The 14593-nt window shown below is 55.0% G+C and overlaps 1 protein-coding gene and 3 long non-coding RNA genes across 6 annotated transcripts; 2 read left to right on the forward strand and 2 right to left on the reverse strand.

The window, feature by feature from the left end:
- Nucleotides 1-368: 368 nt before the first annotated feature.
- LOC147600966 (uncharacterized) lies at nt 369-4422 on the reverse strand. Of its 2 annotated transcripts, none has more exons than XR_015258522.1 (3): nt 4227-4422; nt 3951-4033; nt 369-531 (listed from the first exon to the last, which is right to left on the reverse strand). It is a non-coding gene; the product is annotated as an uncharacterized LOC147600966 (long non-coding RNA). The 2 variants fall into 2 exon arrangements; XR_015258521.1 differs by lacking the exon at nt 369-531 and adding an exon at nt 1671-2001.
- Nucleotides 4423-4950: 528 nt separating this feature from the next.
- Nucleotides 4951-7239, reverse strand: HAND2 (heart and neural crest derivatives expressed 2). Its single transcript, XM_086747017.1, has 2 exons — nt 6688-7239; nt 4951-5795 (listed from the first exon to the last, which is right to left on the reverse strand). Exons 1-2 carry the CDS (start codon nt 7237-7239, stop codon nt 5697-5699), a joined length of 651 nt encoding a protein of 216 aa, XP_086603143.1. The 3' UTR covers nt 4951-5696.
- Nucleotides 7240-8032: 793 nt separating this feature from the next.
- LOC147600968 (uncharacterized) lies at nt 8033-13996 on the forward strand. Its single transcript, XR_015258482.1, has 3 exons — nt 8033-8226; nt 8649-8721; nt 13841-13996. It is a non-coding gene; the product is annotated as an uncharacterized LOC147600968 (long non-coding RNA).
- On the forward strand, nt 8744-10695 carry LOC147600969 (uncharacterized). Of its 2 annotated transcripts, none has more exons than XR_015258484.1 (3): nt 8744-9256; nt 9932-10088; nt 10482-10695. It is a non-coding gene; the product is annotated as an uncharacterized LOC147600969 (long non-coding RNA). The 2 variants fall into 2 exon arrangements; XR_015258483.1 differs by having other exon boundaries at nt 8746-9307.
- Nucleotides 13997-14593: the final 597 nt, after the last annotated feature.

Consider the following 14593-nt stretch of genomic DNA (forward strand, 5'->3'; position numbering starts at 1 on the left):
ACCTCGTACCCGGCACCCGGGTTGCACACCCCAGCCCTGCCCGCAGGATTCGGCCCGTCTCGGCCTCCGGGGCTTTCCCGGGGGGCGGGGGGGGGGGGGGGTGTGACTGCAGCCCCAGGACCGTGGGGGTCTCCGCGAAGCGGCGTCGGGGTGACCGCCTCAGCCCGGCCGAGCAGCCCGCACCAGGCAGAGCCCTCCAGGGGCTGCTGGTTTTTGTTTGGTTGTGTTTTTTTTTTTCTGTTGTTGTTGTTGTGTTGTGGTTGTTGTTTTTTTTTTTTTTTTTTTTTCCACTTCGGGTTTGATTGGCTTTTTTTCCCCTTCTTTACTTTTACTTTCCTTTCTCTTAATTTCCTGCTCCCCCCCCCCCCCGCCCCTCCGGAGCCGTGGGGTCGGTGGCTGTGGTGGGAAGCCGAGCACACAGCGTAGCATTTGCAATGATTCAGAAAGGAAATGTTCCTTTTCCTTTCGAGATTACAGATAGACACAGCCAAGCGTTGCGGTGTCTCAGGGGGTTGATTTCATTTTATTCTGCTGGAACAAAGAGATGGAAGAGTATATTGTTATTTATTTTCGGGGTGACGAGGGGCTTGTTTGTTTGTTTGTTTTCCTCCTAACAGGCGTCCGGAGATTTTAATCCTTCAGACAAATAGTCTGCCATTATCTCTTTCCTCTGGAGACGAGACGAACCGCTTTCTCACACCCCCCCCCAGCCCGCCACCCGGTAGCAGCACTGATTGCCGCCTACAGCTGTACAAGTGTCAGCCGTCCAAGACTTCACGAACAGCCGGCGGAGGCTCAAGTTGTCTTTATTCAATTATTATTTTTTATCTCCTTGTGAAAAAAAAAAAGGAGTGGTACGAAAAGCACCAAAATCATAAAGTGAAAAGTTTGTGAAAACAAGGGTGGCAAAGGTCCCACTGAGCCAGGGCGACTGCTCTGGCTGTTCGGCCCCAGCCCCCGATTAGAGGCGATTCATTAGGATTTAATAGCAGGTGCAGAGCCATCCCCCAGCCAGCAGCGCTGCCGTTTGGGTGGGGAATCGCCCTGTCCCACAGCAGCCCCCAGCTCTCTCCTCGGTGTGAACCCAGCTGCCACATTGGAGTGGGGGGGCGGGCGCGGTGCTTTGCTTGCCCTACTTTCTAATTTTTAAGACATAAGGTGGAAACCTGCCTGGCTCGGTATTTATTTTGGAAGACTGAGCTGTGAGCGAGCGCGCCGGGAGAAACTGGGCTGAGATAAAGCGAGCTCTGGGAGGGAGCGGGGAAGGGGCGGGGAGGGGGGAGCGGGGAAGCACCGCTGTTGCTTTTCTCAAATTTCCAAAGAGACAAATAAACAAACAACCTCGGAGGCAAACTCCAGAAGAGCCGGTGCCTCGGGGGGGGGGGGGGGGGTGCTGCGCGTCAGAGGAGCCCCGGGACGGGAGGGCCGCGTCCCACAGCTCCCGCATCCCGATCAGGACCGGGGCCGGGGCCGTGGCGGGGGCGGGGGGGTTGGAAGGCGCCGCCGCGATTACACCCAAAAGGAGCGCCGGATGGCTCCGAGCCGTCTGATCTGACGTCAACGTGTCTCTAGCTCCTCGCTGCAAGATAGAGGCAGCAGGGCCGGGGGAGGGAGGGCTCTAATCATTCCCAGATGTCTCTAATAGCAGATATAAAGACTTATATAGTGTCTGAGAATAAATTTGTAATCAATGCTGTACAATCGGATCATCAAAGCAACGACATTTCTAGAGGAAAATGGAAGGGGGGGGGGAGCTGGGGAAGAGGGAGATGCACGCCACGCTGGTTTGGAAAGGGGAGAGGGGGCCACGGGGATTCCCAGAGAGAGGCACTGGCCCCGCGCATCGCCCAACTCTGCTAGAATTTATGTGAATATATAATCCAGATAACGACTCCGCTTTAATCTCCATTGTCCGGGACGAGCTGAAACAGCTGAACAGTAATTGGCCAATTAGAAATAGGAAAGATGGGAGCTCGTTTGTAAAGCCACATATTTCATGGCCTGCAAAAAAAAAAAAAAAAATCCCAAATTAAAAATATATAAAACATTGATAAGCCCCTTGTTACAGCAGAGGGGATTATGTCTGCAGGCGTGCGGAACGCATTTCCTTCCCATCGCTACTTGGAGGGTTCTTCTGGGTGTATTTGTGAGCCGCCGGGCGAGTACGTGCGAAGAAGGAGGTTTAAGGTTAGGTTTCCCAGCGTGAGAAGAGGATATTTTGCTTAGAGGTTTTATTATTAACCTTCTCCCTTCCTCACCCACCTTCCAGGCTCACGCTGTATCCCCCTTGCCCTTGTTTATATCCCCATGGCATTCCCCTGCCCGTGTTTATATCCCCACGGCTGCCCGCGGGTGACTCGGCGCGTGTTCCGGGGGTGTCTGCGGCTGGGCCAGAAAGGCCCCGTTGCACCTCTTTGACAACGACAGCAAATTAGCACTAATTATCGCAATAATCTTTTGACGCGGAGAGGAGCTCCTGGGAACGAGGGAGTGAAAAAAAAAAACAAAAAACCCAACAACCCACAAACCAAACCCATGACGCGAAGCAAAACGAACAAAAAAGCCCCACCAGAGTTTATCTTCCCCGCCTGCTGGAATGCAGGCATACCGTGCACGGCCGATAGCAACGGGGGCACTTTAAACCACCCCAAAAGCAGGGGCAGGGCTGGGGGTTCCACACGTCGCAGGGGACACCCCCCCTCCCTAACCCCAGCAGCCGCCTGGACTCTCTCGCAGCCGGTGAGGGGGCAGCGGGCCGCCCCCTCGCTGCCTTCTTGCTCCCCAAAACTGCCGCGAGCTCTAGCAAACCACCCTGCTCTTTGCCTTAAAAAGCTGCCGCCAGGGAGGTTCTCGACTCCTGCTCCGCGGGCGAGCGGCCGCAGCGTTTTGCGGAGTGTGTCCGGGCCCGCACCCCAGGGAGCTGAGGGCACGTTTCCTGGGAGGGCGAGGGGGTGCGGGACGACACCCGCAGGAGTTCTGTTGCCGTTCCTCTTCAAGGGGAAGAAACAAATTAAAATGTTATTTTCTCCTGAGGCAGAGCAGAGACTCTCACTCCCCCAGCAAAGAAACGCGGCCACCAGCCCAAATCTAAGCGAACCGGGGCCATAAGCCCGTCTGCGGGACACGGCTTCCACCGGTCCCCTCTGCCATCCCTCCTCCTACTTGCTTTTCACCCGCGAAAAAGCTCCCCAAAATGCTGCGGCCCTCAGGGATTACCGGGGCAGCCGTGCCCCCCGGTGCGGGCAGGGTTGCGGGCGCAGGGCTCCGCTGTTATCAGGTCTCGGGAGAGCTGGGGCCAGTGTACTGACATCCCCATCGCCCATCAATTTACCTTCCTCTTCCCAGTTTAGCTTTTAACGTCAAAATCTACATTTTTGTCGGCTCCGGCCTGTCTAGAGCTCTTGTGATTTAGCTGCGGGAATGACGGCTCCCGAGAAAACGGCAACATCCTCATTAGTGAACAATTAAAAGAGATCCTCCTTAGAGGATCCAGAACAGCTCCCGACTCTGAGAAATTAATGTTTTAAAGAGGAAAAATTATTGATGGGGAAATATCGGAGAGGCGATTCTCCAGTTCTCCAGGCGGATGGGCTCTCGCAGCCACCCCTCGCCCCCCCCCCCTTTTTTTTTTTTGTGCCGTGGGAAAAGAAAAAATAAAAAGAGGTTAGAGCAGAAGGGGAGTTCGAGACTCTCCAGTTTATCAGCTGGGCAAGGAAAAGCAAACAAGGCGGAGAGATTCTTCTCTCCAAGCGTTATAAACAAAAGCAAGTGTCTGTAAACGCGGACCCACGGCGGAGCGCAGAGCCGGGCTGCCTGACCCGGCGGGAGGCAGGGCACATCGCTTTTGTCTGGTTGTTGTAACCCCACAACCTCCCCACTGTCAGCGGGGGCGGCGGAACGGCGCGGAGGCTTTTCCCTTATCTTTTTTTAATGGGCGACTGCACATCTACCTGCGCTCAGCGCCGGGTCTCCTCGGGAGCCGCTTCCTCAGGCGCGGCGGCGGGGAAAGGCAGGAAGATATGCGGGCCTGGACCTGGAGAGAGAGCCAGCTTGGTTTAAGTTGAGATTATTAAAGTGAAAAATGAAAATATGAACCCGACTCCTATACTGGAAAAGGCGGAAAACCTTGCGCTTGACCGGGAATTGCCCAAAATACCTCGAGCGGCTTCTTTATGTAAAAAGCTTAGGAAAAGAAAAAAAAAAAGAAAAAATTAAATTTTCCTTGCCTGGCTACGATACAGAGGGATGCCTCGCATTTCCCAGTGCTGAGTGTCTGCAGCTCGCCCCGGCACCCGGGAGCGGAAAAGCCACCGGGAGCCTCGCGGAGGAGGCGGCGGACGGGGCGAGAGGGCGGCGGGGACACGTGGGACGGGAGATCGCGCAGGGGAAGCGGACGAAAGGGCTGGACGGGGCCGGAGTACGGGCTGCTGCAGTTTGCAGTCAGGAAAACAAACAAACAAACAAACAAATGTTAAAAAGAACAAGGAAAAAAAAATGCTTGCTGTGGCGGAGTGGAAGCGTGCACCCCAGGAGAGTTTTGGGAACCGCAAAAGTTAATATAAAGTTCCCCGTAGCTCATTGTAAATCTCATATACCCCCCCGCCCCGCAAATCCCTTGTTCACTCTTTCTCCCTGGACCTAAAATTACCTGCTTTGCAGTTACTCCGAGCCCAGCCCTGCGGGGAACCCCCTCCCACCCCCGCGGCTCGGGTCCCGCAGCGCCTGGCACCGCCGCCTCCGCGCTCCGGCGGCGGGAAGACCCCGCACCCCCGCCATTCCCGACCCGCCCCGGGGTTTGCACCCTTGTCCTATCCCCGGTCTCCTGCCTGGAGAACACCACCACAAGGCATTCCCGTCCTGCGAGGCTGCCGGTTTCTGCTCAACACACGCGGGGCCGGCAGGACCCCTCCCCTCCTTTAGCCAGTTGTTTAAAAATAAACTTAGGAGCCATCTTTATAATTTAGTTTACTTCCGAATATTTTAAATATTATGAAAAAAAAGCCATAAACAACGCTGTTATTCAAAACGTTTTGAGGTATAAAACATAAAAAGATTTGGGTTTTCTTTTTTTTTCTTTTTCTTTTTTTTTTTTTTTTGTTTTGTAAAAAACACACACAGTGGTTTATTGAGTACTTACAACGTTTACACCTTCAATATTAATTAGATTCCACTTTTTCCCTTACGGACGGAAGTGCACATAACCAATAACTGTTTGAAAACATCTTCAAATACTGAACGACCACAACAAAATTACAACACTAAATACCGAGTCAATCGAAACATTGGTGCAACTGCTTCTGTTGAAATATAGCTTTATAATCCCATGAATATTTATATCCAAAAGGCCAAGTATTAAAGATACACTTCACATACACACTAATGCCAGGGAGGGATTTTTTTCTTTTTTAGTTTTTTTTTTCTTTCCCTTTTCTACGGTTCTGTTTTCCCCATGTTTTATACAGACCAAATAACATTCACGAAATTATTAGAGACGTTACCCCTTACCAAGCTGGAGTTTCCTCTTCATATATGGAATGCTTTTTCCCTCTCCTTCAAACATCCACATTTCGGGGCGGGGGGGGGGGGGTAGGGGGAGAAATTGCACATAAATAAATCAGACGATTCCAAATACAGAGTCCTCGGAGGAGAGGTCGCTAACGGAGACTGAGAGGACGGCTCCTCCAGTCCCGCCGTGCTCACTGCTTGAGCTCCAAAGCCCAGACATGCTGAGGCCAGCCAGTCCTCCCTTTGGTTTTCTTATCGTTGCTGCTAACTGTGCTTTTCAAGATTTCGTTCTGGGGAAACAAGATGCAAAGGGAGAGAGAAAAGAGAGAGAAGGGGGGGAAAAAAAAGATAAGGGGGAGAGGAGGGGAAAAAAAAGGGTTAGAGCTATTCCTCCCCTCTCTAGGTCACCTCTGCCCTGCCCGGAGAGGGAAAGCGAGGAGGAGGTGGTGAGTCCCGCCGAGGCCCGCGGGACGGCCTCCGCGGGCGAAGCCGCCGCCCGTGGGCCCGGGACCGGCCCCGCGATCTTCGCGCCCCCCGCCCCGGCCCCGGCGGAGGCCGAACCCGGCCCCGCTGCCCTCGGGCGGCCGGGGAAGCGAGGAGATAGGAATGGCGGTGCGCCCCGCGCCAAACTGGCCCCTCCGGGAAGGAGACGGGCGCGGGCACGGAGCGGGGGTGATACGCCGCCGGGATCAGCGAGAATGCGGCCCGAGCGGGCCGCGGGGCCTACGCCTGGCGCTGCCCGGCCGCGGGCAGCCGGGAAAGGCCGGCGCTGCGGACCCACAGCCTGACCAGGGTCTAGAGCCGCGCCCGGCTGCGCATGTAATCGCCCCCCTCTAGACTTTCATGTGAGGGAGTGGAGGCTTGGTCTCCGGCGGGATCACCATTTGGGATCCGGGGCGAGCCCTACCCGGGAACGGACCCCCCCACCACCACACCACACTGTGGGGCACTGCCGTCGCGATGCTCCCCCCGCCGCTGCTGGCAGCCCCGGGGTCGGATTCGGGTGCTTTGCTAGAGCCGAGGGCCGCCCGTGGCCGTGCCCTCTCCCGCTCTCGGCCCGCGGGTGCAGCCAGGGACGAGCGGTACCGAGGTGTCCCCTCGCCAACATCACCCGATGGCTCGGCCTGGCCCAGAGCGGCCCCCCCCTCCCCGCCCCGTCCCGTCCCATGGCAGAGCACTGACCAGCTCTTTCTTCCTCTTCTCCTCCTTCACGTCTGTCTTCTTGATCTCTGCCTTGAAGGCCTCCGCCTCCCCGTTCTGGTCATCCTTGGCCAGCAGGTCCATGAGGTAGGCGATGTAGCTGGTGGCCAGGCGGAGGGTCTTGATTTTGGAGAGCTTGGTGTCGGCGGGCACGTTGGGGATGCACTCCCGCAGCTCCGCGAAGGCGCTGTTGATGCTCTGAGTCCTGCGCCGTTCCTTGCGGTTCGCCGTCCCCCTGCGCTTCACCGGCCGGGGCCCCCCGAGCCCGGGCGGGCCGTTCCCGGGAGGCACCCCCCCGTAATGGGAGTGGTCCATGCCCGGCGCCCCGTTGGCGTACTCGGGGCTGTAGGACAGAGCCATGCTGTAGTCGGGGGGAGACATCTCCGGGTGGCTGCTGATAAGCCAGCCGTGGAAGTAGGGGTTCTCCTCGTGGCCGCAGCGGCTGGCGGCGGCGGCGGCGGCGGCAGCGGCGGCGAAGGGGTAGCCCTCATGGTGGACCACCGGGTGGTGGGGGAAGCCGCCCACTAGACTCATCCCCGCTGCCTAGCGCACCCCACCCCGCCCTCCCCGGGCCCCCAAAACAAAACTTTCCCCCTTCCCTCCCGCCCCCCCCTCCGGCCCAGCCGGCGGGAGATGCTCCCCGCCACTCGCCCCTCAGCACCGCCCCGCCGCCCGCTGCCTCTCCATAGGGCGCTGCTGCAGAGTTCCCGCGGGTGCCCGAGCGATCCCCCCTCCCCAAGCGCCGCCGCCGCCGCTCATGCGTTGTGCCTCCACCTCCTCCTCCTTCTCGCCCGAGGCCGGGTCTTCGAGGAAGCGCGCACAGGAAAAATAAAAAAAATATATATATATATGGAGCGAAGTCGACCAAAACAAAACGGCTTGGCTTCCCAGCCCGGGATCTTCCTCGCCTCTTGCTTCCCTCCGCTCTCGCCAAGTCCGCCGCGGCCGGGATGGGTGGGTGGGTACTTACACGCGGCACCCCTCCATGAGCCCCTGCTGCGGGGCCGTCAGTGCGGGGAGGGCGCGCCCATCCCTGCCTGCCGTGCTGTGGGGGTGGCCGCCCTGGCGGGGGTCCTGGGGGGCATCCGCGCCCCTGGCTCGGCCGGGCTCGACGGGGCTCGGCGGGGCTCGGCGGCGGGGCTCGGGGCAGTGGCAGGGCTCGCCGGCGCGATCTCCATGTACAGCTACATGTTTAGGGCCGTCCGGGTTAATATATGGCGTCAGAAAGGGCGGCCGCCAATGGCTGGCGGCGGAGGCGGGGCCCGCCGCCCCCCGCAATAAAACTTTTTTTGATGTTCGCCCCGCTAATTGCCGAACTCCTCTTTTAGGATTGGCTGCCCCTCCGCATCCATAATGTAATTAAAACAAGGGGGGGAAAATTATCATGGAGGCAGAGGTTAATGCAAGTGTTTAGCAGATGCCTTACTGTAAAATCTGCGTTTAAAAAAAAAAAACAACAACAACAACCAAAAAAACCCAACAAACTCATTAAAACTTAAATATCGGACCAGCTCAAACCAGGTACGGTATGGACCCCAGGAATTTCTTGGCAAAAATCTGCGCGAGAGCTTGACACACGCTCCGCGGTTGCTCTCACAAATCGCTTTGCGCCAGTGCCGCAGAGGAGCAAACGCAGCCAGCTTCGGAGGGCACTGTGTCGGCTGCTCGGTGCCACTGCCGGGCCCTGGCCCGCTCCGGCTTGTCCTGTTATCGCCGGTTAACAGGCACAAAGAGACCGCTCTTTCCCGTGGGGAGGGAGGTGAAGTTCCTCTGGACCCTCTGCCACCGGGCGTGGGGTCCCAGCTAGCGACGTCTGGCTGCGGGCTCGCCAAGGGAGCGGGGAGCTCAGGCTCGATTGGGCTAGGGACGGTATTTTCTTCCAGAAAAAAAAAATGGCTTCGAGACACTGACAATAAACCCGGGTCTAACTCATTCTCTTCCAGCTCGCTGCCTGCGTTCGCCCCACTCCCTCACGCTCCTGAAATCCGTTTCGTCCCCGTTTAACTGCTCTGATCGGTAAGTAACCGAATATTTTTTACGGCGTGTTCAGAGCTTATTTTCTAGCTTTTACTAACAAATGTATAAATATTTCGCCGCATTCCTGCCTCTGCAATAAAAAATAAAATAAAATTAAAAAAAAAAGACCAGCATCTGCAGAAAGCAGGTTTGGTTATCGAAAGGGAACAGTTAAACGTTTGTTTAACGGTCAGGCCAGGAGGAAATCCCCCGTAGCTCTGTAGGTGTTTTGCTTTGGCGAGCTCGAAGACGCCACAAAGGGAAAATGAGTTTCAAGCTGTAATTCAGGGATAACTGGGAGGCGAGGCGAATTGTTGTCATCTTCAAATGGAGCCAAGCGTTACTAAATAGCTGCGAACTATCAGTTACCCACCCTCGGGTGTGCGGGCTGGACTGCTTCGGCGTATATTACCATGAGATCCTACCACGCAGGCAGTGTGGAAAACTGTGTCAACAGGAGCGGGGAGGTCGTAAATTAAAGAAAGAGAAAGATAGAGACAGAGGAGTCTGCGAAAGGAGGCAGCGAGAACCGCAGGTCCAGTGTCCGCAGGAGCACAGTGCCCGCTCGGGACTCACCGTGGAGTCGGTGGGGATGCCCTGAGGGGCCGGGGGAAGAGGGTGAAAAAGCCCCTCTGCGGGGAACCAACCTAACACCTGAGGAGGGGAGGGTGGGGGGGGCGAGCTGAGCCCAAGCGGCCCTGGCGCAGAGGAGAGCTGCCGCCCCGCTCGCCGCCGGGGGTATCGCCGGGAGCCGGGGGCTTCGGGAGAGAGCGGGTCTGGGGGCTTTGGGAACGGGTGGGGGGGGCACTCGGAGAGGAAAGCTCTGCGGGGAGGCGGCAACCTCCGCGGGTGAGGCCGCCTGGCGGGGAGCAGCCTGCTGCGGTACCGGGGAGCGGGGCTTTGGCGGGGAACCACCGCGGGGGAAGCGGGGCGGCGGCCACGCGGTGGGGCAGGGCGGGGGGCTCAGGGCCGGGACGGGCGGTGAGAACAGGAACGCGGGCGTGAGGCTGTGTAAGCGTGTGCGTCTGGGTGTAAAGCTAGCACGAAAGTGAAAAACCGGTCCAGATGCAGAAACGATGTGTACACGCACACGTCTCATGCGGACACACGCACATGCCTGTAACCAAACTGACTGATGGATATATGTACCTATATAGGCACACGCGTATATATTGTATTATCCCGAGGAAGTAACGTGTCCCCGCTGCAGGTTTTTAAATTTAAGGAAGGCCGCGGGCACGCAGTGCGGGCAGCGCACCCCGGCCTCTCGGAGCACAGCCTGGAAACCCACCCCGTTCTGCGGTTTTGTTTTGCTGTGGTATTTTCCTTGATGCGAAGAAGAAGCGGGCGTTGTCAAGGCCGGAAAGGTACCCGGGCTGGCAGTCAGGGCTGTGCTGCTTTGCGCTCTCCTCATTCGCGTGGGAGCTTTCCAAGATACCTCAGGGTGGACTGCAACCGCCACAGTTTCGGTGGCGAGCCACTACGGTCACCCCGAGAACATCTTGGGTAATAAAGGGAACGGAAAACACGAGACAGAGAAAAAGTAATAAAACATACAGGAGATACCGATCAGAATGCCAGTCTCCAAAGCTAGTATCTCTATTCCTTCACTATCCTCTTTCTCCAAAAGAGGGTCTCTAGACAAAGCACCCAGCAGAATATTTTATATATATATATGTTTTCCTCCTATCCCCCAGCAGTGTTTATGCGTTTTATAAAGCGAGTTTTAGAGCCAATGCAGCTCTTGTGTTCTCTCTCAGCTTTTAGCTGCTCGGGCTGACGGATCAGGGATTGTAGCCTTTTCTGTTTGATCAACGCCTTGGAAAACTCTGCAGCCCGAAGTGCCTTCCCCAAGACCAGGCTTAAAGTCCTCTGAAAAGCACCAGCGTTTTGCCGATCTTCCGCTTATTGATTTGATTAGATTTTCTTTGGTACACAAATTAATTCCTTAAAATTAAATTTTTTTTTTTTTTTTTTAAAAAGCTCTAGCCTTATGTCACTGATTTCCCTGCCACAATGGTTGCATGTTAGGCGGCGATTTATCTGGGTTCTGCTGCCAGACAGGACTTTCTCAGCTCGCTGTAATTAAGAAATTCTGGTGGCGACTGTGCTGGGGCTGGTTTTCCCTTTCCTCCCCACCTTGGTTGTTTTTTTTTTTGTTGTTGTTGTCGCTGGTTTGTTTTTTTTTTTTTTTTCTTCATTTTATTTTGTCGGGGGGTACGTGTCGGGGGTTTTATCGTTCCTTTCGCCCCACGATTGCAGCCTGTCCCGCTCCCAGAGCTGAGCGGGAGGAAGGGGCTGCCCTCGCCTTCGGGAAGCGGGGGGCCGGAGCCCGGGTGCGGCGGGGGGCGGCGGGCAAGGCGCCCACTCAGCAGGGCCGCTTATCGCCAGGTCACTTCTCTCCTCTGGGCCAAGAGTAGGGTGGGATTTGGGGATAAGAAAACAAGGGAGCCGTGCTCCCAGCCCCCTCCTCTCCCCGGGCCGAGTTTCTGTGAATTAAGCTAAATTGCAAATTAAGCTAATTTATCTGAATCAGACGAAACCGTATGGAAACGGGGGAAGAGGTGCCGAGGCTGGGTGGTCGGAAACCCACATCTGCCGGGGTCTCTCGAGCTAGCTGGCTGGGAGGGCTGCAGGCCCCGCCGGGCAGGGCGTTTTAATGAGCAGGCCAGGGGCACAAAAAACCCTGGCCGGTGCCTGAGCAGCGAGCCTCCCATTCGTTCCCCTCCTTTGCGGCACCTTCTTGTCAAGGAGCGTCCGATACCGACGGGGCGATTTTGGGGGTGGCAGAGCGGCAGGGGGCAGGGTGGCAGAGGCAGCAGCGGGACCCCCACCGACGCTGCGGTGTCCGGTACCGAGCTCAGCCGTGCTGCAGCGCCGGGTCCTCCCCTCTCCTTTACAATTTTCATTAGAGCGGACAAACAACCAGACCTGCAAACCCGCCCCCCCCCCCCAGGGCACCCCGTCCCTTGCATTCGAGACGCAGCCCTGGTCGGACTGTCCCCCCGACTGCTCCTAAACCCCCGGGGGTACGGGGCTGGGGTTGCGGGGCTGCAGGGTGCCTCTCTTTCCTCCTCCCGCTCGGCCGCCCACCTCATCGCTCAGCTGCCCGGTGCACGGCTTGAAAAGTGGAGACGCGTTTGAATTTATAGAGTGCATGATGTCATTGACCCGGGACCGAAGGTATCGGAAAGGGGTGTCGCTCTCGGACGGATTTGGGGACCCCGAAGCAGCCCGTGCCCCCGGGGATGCCGCGCATCCTACCCCTGGGCCATCGCTTAGGAGTTCGCAGAAGGATGTAAATCCACAAGCAACCGGTTTGGTTTTTTTTTTTTGTGGAAAGGTACAGGAGAAATATCATTTGAAGGTCAACCTGTCAGTGCGGGTTAATGACAAGGACTTGTGGCTAATAGGCCTACTTGCACCCTCTGTTACGCTCGAACAACCTGGATTTCAACGTCCAGGGCAGAGGGCAGAATCGGGCCCAGCAGGCCCGAATTAGTTGCTGCCATCGGAGGTGGAAGAACCCTGGTTTACGCTACTATTATCGGTAATGAACGCCCACATATTTCAGGCATGACAATCTCGCAGCCGTTGTATATACAAAAAAAAAAAAAAAAAAAAGGAGTAGAGACGAAAAAACCCAAGACACTGACCATTTAGTAAGTTGCAGTGGTTGGCGGTAAGCGCGGGACCCTACGCGTTTTACCACTGCATGTGTAAGCAATTATTCGAGGATTGCTTATATTTGTGATCGAGGATCCAGAGTTGCATTTAGACCCTAGACAGGAGTCACAAAAAGAGAAGAAAAACACAACGAACCGCAACCAAGACCCTTTATTTTGGTCAGAAAAACAATAATAAAGACCTTATAAAATTCTGCAGCGGACGCACAGTGTCTCTCTATTTACCGGGTTTGTCATGTATCTAACCTATAGATACACACGCACGTATACAGACGTGCACACGTGGTTTTTTTTTTGTTTTCGTTCTTGTTTCTTTTTCTTTTTCTTTTTTTTTTATTTTCACGTAACGTTGTTTGCCTTCCCGGGAAGGAGCATCTTAATCCGCTCTTGAGCTCTACGCCGATGAAATAGCTAGCGAATGTCATTGCCTTCACTAACAAACATTTTGACCTCCAGCATCTGATGCTCAGGCATTGGAAGAAGCAGAGGTTAGGCTGGCATCTTTTGGGGTTTAGGCTAACAGAAATGAACAGTCCTATTGTTATTCTCCACGGAAAGCCTCCGTTTAACAAGGCTAGGGTTCAAGCAGCCTTCATAGATCAAAGGCAACCTCGCTTGGCTTGAAAAAAAAAAAAAAAAGAAAAAAATTCCCTCTGGAGCAGTGACAATTAACTGCAATTTCACCCAAACTGTACGCCCCAAAATGTGGGTGCCTTCCTGCCGGTGCCCCCGCACCCTGTACCTGCTGCACCGTACCCTGCTCCCGCTCGCCCGCGGCCGGCTGAATCACAAGGGCTCGCCTTAAATCTCCGCAGCTGACTCCTGCGGATGAATGTCGGCCCCACACTTGTTAGGGGTATCAGCCTGGACCACAATTCCTATATGGGTATCTCGGCGTAATTGATCTGGCTGAGTGAGGTCTTTTCGGTAATTTGGATACACCAAGTCTCCAGTTAATGACATATAATCAGCCTTCAGGTCACTTGGTCATTCTCTTATTACAAACCCCTCCTGCTCTCTCTGATCTCCTTTCAAACTAAATTTCACACAAACAAATAAAGCAAGACAGGGACAAGTCCTTAAAATTCAAGAGAGAAATATTGGAGAATTGCTTGTGGGGAACTATAAACATTTTCAAAAGAAAAACCGAAAAGATAGGAAAGAACATCTTATCGAGAAAGAGAGCATTGTGTACAAAACACGGAGGGAAAAACGGTCTGGCTTCCGTTAAAAATGACATAAAATTAAAATAAAAATAATTACAAACAGAAATGGCATAACATAAACGAAGGCAGGAGGCTTTACTAGAACCGCGAGGCTGCACTGTAATTTTTTCTTACAGATGATATAGCACATCCGTGGATATGCAAAATCTTTATTTGCTTCACTTCAGCCGGAAAAAAAAAAAAAATTGTCTTTACTCTTCCCTTCAGGAAGTAACTGAAGAAGCCGGGAAACGGAGAACTGAGCGTCATGAGCCTCCTCAGACCTGCAGGGAAACGCAGCCGCGGCCAAAACCCTGGGTGTAAATGCGACAACAAAAAATAAATATTTTACATCACCGTGCAGAACATGTTTTACTAAGTCAACACTTTGTTTTCCTGCTTTTCATTTTTCTTCCCTCTAGGAAGAGACAACGCTCCCTTTTTATTAGGTATTCCCTCAAAGATTATTTTGACCTGCGACCAGGTGTGTGTATATATATATAGATGTGTGTGTGTGTATATATGCAGACGCACACGTATAGACGTATCAACGCTGGCGGTGATGCAGGCGCAGAAGCCGGCGCGGCGGCTGGGGGGAAGCAGGCGCAAAGCCCACCTCGTTGAGACCCGAGGGCGTTGCAGCCAGCGCCAGCCCAGTTTTTCGGAACGAAACTCGATTTATAAAATCGACAGCGCGGGGGGGATTTCGATATCGTTCGCGTTTGAGCGCGCCGAGGAAGAAACATGCAAGGGGACAGCAGTCCGCGCTCCCTTAGGGGTATTTGCACCTTTCAAAACGTTACCAGCGTGCGTTTTGCCAGAGATCTCGTTGGTATTTGGCTTGGGATTCGGGTGATGGGTGAGGCTGCAAGAATAGGGGCCGGGGTGGGCTCACACAGCGGGAGGAAGCGGGGCAAGGAGCACAGGGCAGAGAGTGCAGCAAGGCCCTAGCGCCGGGCACATTAATGTCACACATCTTGT

Source organism: Chlamydotis macqueenii, chromosome 4 (assembly GCF_036417535.1).
Source record: "Chlamydotis macqueenii isolate bChlMac1 chromosome 4, bChlMac1.mat, whole genome shotgun sequence".
In the NCBI taxonomy this organism is placed as follows: domain Eukaryota; kingdom Metazoa; phylum Chordata; class Aves; order Otidiformes; family Otididae; genus Chlamydotis; species Chlamydotis macqueenii.

Bases quoted from the DNA above. Each gene is read 5' to 3' on its own strand.
- HAND2 (XM_086747017.1), bottom strand. From the start codon at position 7,239: ATGAGTCTAGTGGGCGGCTTCCCCCACCACCCGGTGGTCCACCATGAG. The intron at 5,796-6,687 runs GTCAGTGCTCTG...TTGTTTCCCCAG, and splicing joins AGAAGAGGAAGAAAGAGCTG to AACGAAATCTTGAAAAGCAC.